The sequence below is a fragment of the Oryzias melastigma genome, linkage group LG9 (assembly GCF_002922805.2).
Source record: "Oryzias melastigma strain HK-1 linkage group LG9, ASM292280v2, whole genome shotgun sequence".
Classification (NCBI taxonomy): domain Eukaryota; kingdom Metazoa; phylum Chordata; class Actinopteri; order Beloniformes; family Adrianichthyidae; genus Oryzias; species Oryzias melastigma.
In genome coordinates this window covers 20,263,755-20,270,659 of record NC_050520.1, presented here as the reverse complement: position 1 = coordinate 20,270,659, position 6,905 = coordinate 20,263,755, and the positions used below count along the sequence as shown (strand labels likewise).

The 6,905-nt window shown below is 40.8% G+C and overlaps 1 protein-coding gene across 1 annotated transcript in view; it reads right to left on the bottom strand.

Moving 5' to 3' along the window:
• The window catches only part of LOC112138447 (phosphatidylinositol 3-kinase regulatory subunit alpha), a 33,862-nt gene that overhangs the window by 17,907 nt on the left and 9,050 nt on the right, over positions 1–6,905 (bottom strand). The window contains exons 3-4 of the mRNA XM_024261007.2: positions 4,038–4,164; positions 1,012–1,104 (exon numbers count right to left, since the gene is read on the bottom strand). Of these exons, the coding sequence (XP_024116775.1) occupies positions 1,012–1,104; positions 4,038–4,164 (220 nt within the window). The remainder of the gene's footprint in view (positions 1–1,011; positions 1,105–4,037; positions 4,165–6,905) is intronic.

The following is a 6,905-nucleotide window of genomic DNA, read 5'->3' as shown; positions in this document are numbered from 1 at the left end:
TTTTAGCTCCAGTGTTTCCTCATGGGATCCTCTTTGTTCAGGGGTTTTGCTGGCCATCCTTTGGGGCCTGGTTGCGTTGGCCCACTTGCGCACTGGTGCCCCATGCATGTTACCGGTCCCCCCTGGATTAAGTGGATCCCAACAATACCATTCTGTACAGCAGAGCCAAGCCACAGGTTTCTTTTTGAATGTTTCAGGGGTGGGCATTGTGGGCGGGGAGGGGCCGGAATTTAATGGGTATTTGATTGTCTATTTTAAATGTTTTCTTTATTTATGTTCCTTATGTACAGCGCCTTGAGCTGGCGCACGCCATGAAATGCGCTTTATAAATAAAGATTATTATTATTATTATTAAACTGAGGAGCTCCGTCAGTCTGAGGAACGAGCACCTTAGCAGATCTTTCTTCTTATAAGATATTAGACTCTACAACACCACATAGACATTGGATAGTAATTATTGTAATTACGTTTTTAAGTTATTTTTTTATCTTCTGTTTTTAATGGAGCTATTTTAACAATTCCCCCTTTGTGGAATCAAGTTTTTCTATGTAATCTATTTAAAAAAAAAAAAAGTGCAGACCTATTTGGAATATATGTATATAAAAAGGCACCATAACCCAAGTGTTTTGTTGATGAAATTCAGAGTGAATCATTGCAGTCCAACACAGTCATGTCGCTGTGAGCGCTGCAGCTGCTCAGCCGACTGCACAGCTCTGCCAGGTGGCTGAAAGTTCAAAACTCTCATGAATGTAAAAAGAGTGACGTGTTTCCACCTTCATGTCTCCTGGTTTCAAGTCCCATGTTCGCAAAGTGATCCATTCTAGCTTTGTCATCATTTGTCTGCAGATGTTTAACATTAAGGGGTTAAGCAGTTATTCAGTTATTCACTGAAACCTCTCTCTCATCTGACACCAAACAGGAGATTCAAAATGGCAAGAGGATCCAAACACAGAACCATGACAGGACGCAGACTCCAGGCAGACAGCAACATCTGAAGTCTGAGTTTTTTACCTCTGGCCTCCACAGCCTCCATCAATCTGTTGAGGAGCAGAGGGGCCGTGTCTGGAGGTCCAAACTGTTCTGGAAGATCTGGCAACACAAAACCTAAGAAACACACAAATAAAAACAAACACAGGTCAAAGGGATGCAGCTGAGGGAGTCTGCTGGAGCTCACTGAATTTAAATTCAAACCAGTGGTTTCTTGCCATTTTGCAGTTCACCTTTCACATGTTTTTTGTGCAATTGTGAAAGGTTTTTTTTTTTTAACTCTGCATTGTGTTTTTCATCCTGATTGGCTGCTTGCCTTGTCAATCAAGCTCCTCTGTGTTGTGTCTCCTGCAAAGAATACGTTTAGCTTTTCAGAGTTACACAAGTCTCTGATCGTGATCAAATATTTGGTTGTGTTTATAAACCTGGACATTTTTTTCTATGAAAGGATGAACTTTGAGAGCATAAAGTGTATAAAGTTTGTAGTGAAAAGCTTTGCTGGCAAAAAAATCTGTAATTCTACTTCACAGATTTTATCTACCACTGGTAATTTTCATAATATGACCTCCGCGATAAACAAGGAAACAGCAAATGTTAAAAGTCTTTAGTAATACAAAGTGATTTTTCAGTCTTGTGCTGGGGCTGCTGGGTAATGCAGAAATTTTACAACACTGAGTTATTCTGCTCTGACAAGACAACAGTAGGAAGTGGCTTTGCAGTTCTGTGAAATTGGCAGGTAAAAGCGGCACGCACACATGCACACACTTCCTGTGTTCTCTAATGAGGCTGGTGGCAGCAGAGCAGAACCAGATCTGTCGGGTCAGCAACCACAGCCCTGACTGCACACCAACCCCCACAGCTGCCAGCACCACGCCGACTTTGTGACATTCTGGCTGCAGTGAACTTCAGGAATGCGGGTGTGGGTTTAGGCCGGGCTGACGGACAGCGGGAGAGTCCAAACAGAGACAGGCGTGTTTGAGAGCTCTGCAGGGGAAGCCCTGAGTCAGGCTGAGCACTCTGACTGGAAACCATTTTGAGCAGAAATGAAGCGACAGCAGCCACTGATGGTGACCAGACATGTTTAAAGGTCCACTCGAATGAAAACAGCGATTTTAACATGTTCATGTAAAACTTTTCTCGTGATGGAGGACATGTATAAAAAGTTGAGCTTAAAACTGTGTTTCTCTGTATTTTTTTGATCCAAATCATGGGGAATCAGGAGCAGATGAAAAAATGCTGTTGGAAAAAGCTTGTAGGTGTGACATAGAATCTGCCAGAGCAAGCCCATTGACTGCATAACAGACTGAGTGACCCCTCCAGAGTACCTGCTGGCTCAGTTATTAAAAATCCCATAGACTTCTATAGGCCATAAAACAGCTGTTACTCAGTCAATTAGCCAGAACAACCATGATACTTTTCTTGGTTTGTTCTTCTTTTTTTAAATTACATTTTTTTTATTCATCACAAGTTATTCAGTTATAAACTGACCAATCAGATGCCTCAGTAAAAGCATGTGGTACCCGCTGGCCCCCACCTCAAAAATGAAAAAACAACTTTCAGATTCTCTTAAGCCTCATTCAGTGAAGGGGGTGTGGACTTCCAAAAAGCTCACTCCTAATTGGCTAAAGTAGCCGCAACAGTAAAGTTAACTCAGACCAACTCGGACCAATCACTGCTTCCTAACCCAGGGGCGGGCACACTACGGCCCGGGGTCCACATGCGGTCCGTTTAACTATTTCTTCTGGCCCGCCAAACTAGAATAAATTATATTAATGATCCTAATTACTGTGTCTCATTATTTAAGGTGTCTCCCTGTAGATGGCGCAATACCGAAACAGCGACCTCTGTCTAGAAAGTTCTGTCTGTTATTCTGTATTTTTTGTTTAGGATTTGATGTTTTCTGAAGTTCATGTGAAATTTCTAAGTCGAACAGGCATTTTTACAATCATTTCAACAGAACATGAATGCAGAGTTTCTTGAAGTTTGTGTTTTTTGTCATCCAATTGGTACAGTTGGCACTAAAATGAGAAAAAAAAAGCTACAGTTTAAAAGTAAAAATAAATAAAAAAACAACTTCTACATACTATTTTTTTATTTTTATCAAAACTAGTATGCTTAGTTTTCATGGAGCCAGAAGTAAGCTATTATCTATGGGTCATGTCACACTCACTTAGTCCAGTTCTCTTATACAGTCAATGGACGGGCTTCAATGAGCTTCATTCTGATGCATCCACTTGCAGACAAATAGATCCATGAACGTCTTTGTTTTCTTTGCCTGAGCTGGAATCTGGATCAGAACTGTACAACTGGACAGCTTCAGTGTTGCTCAGCATTTCTGTTGCACAGCTAATGTTAGCTTGAGGCTGTGAGCTACCAGGAGAGTGTTATCACATGGAGTAGGGGAAATGTGAGGGGCTAACTCTATGGCAACAATCCTGCCCACAATTTAGAGGTGAACTTCTGATGAACTCATGCTGCTCTGCAGAAACTATGTCCCAGAAAGTGACAGTTTTTTTTATTATAGCTAAAAATTGTATAATCTTAATTAAAGGACCTCTGAGAACACTTTGGAAACAGATAAAAAGATGACCAGAGTGGGACTTTAAAGCAGCACACCAGAAGTCCTCGTCTGTCCTGAACGAGCAGGTTTTATTAGAGTCTTCCTCATGAAGAGTTGGGTTTGTGATGTCTGCTCACAAAAACGAAACATCAGCAGCGGCTGAAACTGAAGCTAAAAAGCTGAAAACAAACATGACTGTGTCTTCATTGACCACAAACCATAAATATACTCACGTTTACTCTCTAACCTCTATTATCAACAAGAACACAACCAAAAAGAGGAAGAAGAAGAACCATTTGGGTAAACCTAATTACCACCTCGACTTAATAGCAGAAGTGAAAATTCAACATTGTAACCACTCTGGTTTGTTTTGGGAAGTCCCCTTTCCCAGACTCAAAAAAACAAAAAACAAAAAAAAAACAAAGAGAATCCCAAAAAACAGTGATCTGTTGCCTGAAGTTGTGCTGCAACACAAAAGGTTTTTACTCACTCTCAGACTCAGAGTCCGTCCTCGATGCAGCAGAGGGCGGCCTGGGTGGGCGGGGCTTGGGTGTGGGCGGGGAAATTCTTTTCCTTCCAACAAACTCCACATATGTCCCCGGGAAGTCACCTTTTTCCTGTCAGCCACATGGGAAGGAGTTAACTTTATATAAAATTAGAAGTCAGCATAAAACACGAAAGTGAATCGTTATTTTTCTAAATAAAAACAAACTGAGGACAAATCCTTCAGCGAGAAGCAAACTCAGCAGTGATTTGTACAAAAGCTGATGTCTGCAGTGCAGTTTGTGACCATCAGACTATCAGAAACAAACTACATTTCTAACAATATCAGGTCTTTTTAAATTCACCACTAAGTTACACTCAGATGGTTTTGGACAAACTGGGTTGTAGTAGATGGTTAGTGTTTATTTTTTTCACTTCTAAATAAATACTGTGGAGTTCTGAATGACTGTGATTATAACATCTTTGTCCTTCTTAGTTGAAACCCATTCTGTGACAATACAGTCCAAAACGGGATACGACTGAAACTATTCCAGGAGGTCTGGAGCACTGACACTGACTGCAAGACTGGATTTAAATAAATCAGGAGTCTGGCTGCAGCAAGGAACTGCTCTGGTTTCTTTAAATTGTCAACCTGCCTGTAGCAGAACCATAAAGGTCTCTTTTAGGCTCTGGTTCTTTCCAGTTGGTCACCATTTCCAGGAACTCGTGGCAACTTTGATGTCTGCTCAGAGTCTAAAGTGGAATAAAACTGCAACTCTCTAAACCGCTGGATTCACATCTCAGACAGACGGTAGTGTCAGTAAGTCAATAATTTATAGAGCTGTTGAAACTTTTATCATCAGTGCATTTAGCAACTATGTCTAGCAGAAGGAAGTAATTTTCTCCTCTGAGGAAGTAAAACACGGCTGCATATGAGCCACCCATTTTGTGGCTGAGCAACAGAATATCCATGAACATCATCTATTTCTAAGCAAATATGATGATAGAAATCTGGATATCATTAAACCCAAGTGGACTCTGGTGCAGGACAAGGAACCGCTCTAGGATCCATCTTTTGAGGTGACTCCGTTTGGTTCCAATTGGACAGGTCCGATTTGCTGTGAGATTTCTTAATATGAATAGACTCTGCTCTCAGAGTGGAACAAGAGTACCAAAACAGACACCATAGCTAGGCATTCTGGGATGCAAACAGAATAGTAGAGCAATGATGAGACACAGCTACAAATTGAAATGTGGTCGAATGAATACGGACTACTTAAAACCACTCATCAGTGTAACTTCTCAGCCAATGTCTCCTCAGTATCCTTCTTGCAGCATATCTCCACCACTGTACCAAAGCAGCAGTAAAAAGTGTTGTTTCTGGTGCTGACACAGATGTTCATAACTGATTAGTGAAATATAAAGTTTGAATCAGAGAACTATCCTGACAAGGATTGCAAAGCTTAGGACTGCCATTATTCCTCCTCTTGTTGCTTTGCCCCGCCCTTGTAATTCCTGGCCAATGACTGAAGAGGTCTTTCTCTCTCCAGTAGGCGCCAGTCTGAATACAGACCAGACGAAGGTTCAGGACTCAATCTGGACTAGCTGCCTTTTCCAGCATGAAAACACCCCAAGAAGAAATCGTGTCTGTTTTTTCATCCTAAAGTTTTTCTACTTCATAAACAACCACAAAAGTTTAGTAGTAAATAATGAAATCACTACAAGCTGAAGGGAAAGTACAAACTACTAAAGCAGCTCCGGGAACACTCTCTTTACTCAGATCTGCACCAATAAGAACTGATTAATCATTAAACAGCTAGTACTAGAATTACAATTGTGGATATTAAATGACGCAAACGGGAACAAAAAAACAACATAAGTTATGCTGTTTCCTATGCTTTAACAGCCAAGTGACGACCTATAAATTTGTCATTGCGATATTAGCCTGTGCAATATTTATTTTGATATTTGTTCATCATTGCAAAATCGATTACAAACATCTCGTACTGTGAGCGTTCCTCATGTTGTGCAGCCCCATTCAGAATGGCTCAGAGTGTAACCAGAACACAAACCAAAACTGCAATAACTGTCACAAACCACAGAGGAAAACTATTTTCACTTTGTGAGCACGCGCAAACCCCACTATTAAATAACTTAACATCTACAGTCCTCCGCGGTCCAACATGAAAAACACATCAGAATGTTTTTATGCAGAAAACCTTTGTGTACAAACTCCTGATGACAAATCTGCTCATGTAAACTCAACAAGGATGGGACATATTTGACCACGTCTGATATTTTTTCTTAGGTCTGGAATTAAAGACTAAAGTGAGAAACAGTGTGGTGGCTTTAGCTCACCAACCAGAGCCAAAAACAACAGAGTGGAAGTCCAGAGAGCTGAATACTGTTTCCTCAACATGAACTCGTTCTAGCTCAAGCTGTAATCCTCTGTGACTGAACCTGACCAGATGCAGAGTTATAGGGGTGCTCACATGTCTGCAGCATAAATGCCACTGGAGTGTTACTGAAGGGAAATGGGGAACTTCAAAAATAAAAAATGAAGAAGTGCAGTAAATGTGGCCTTCTTCCCTGAAATCTGCACTGTATCTCTGCAAATCACAAACATGGAGGATGAATGTAATACGATCCGTTTCTTCTGAAAAGGGCAATGCCATGATTTTCTTAAGACTTTCAGAGTGAACTATATCCATATATATTATCATACATTGCCTTTGAAACACTAAAAAACAAATTATTTATGAAATAGTTATATTTCGTAAGATCTTTCCTAAGTAAAACGAATAAATTCCTAAAGCTCCGCCTGCTGCTGTGTGTGGCGGCCATCCATTTCATGACGTCAACCCAGAGAAATCCC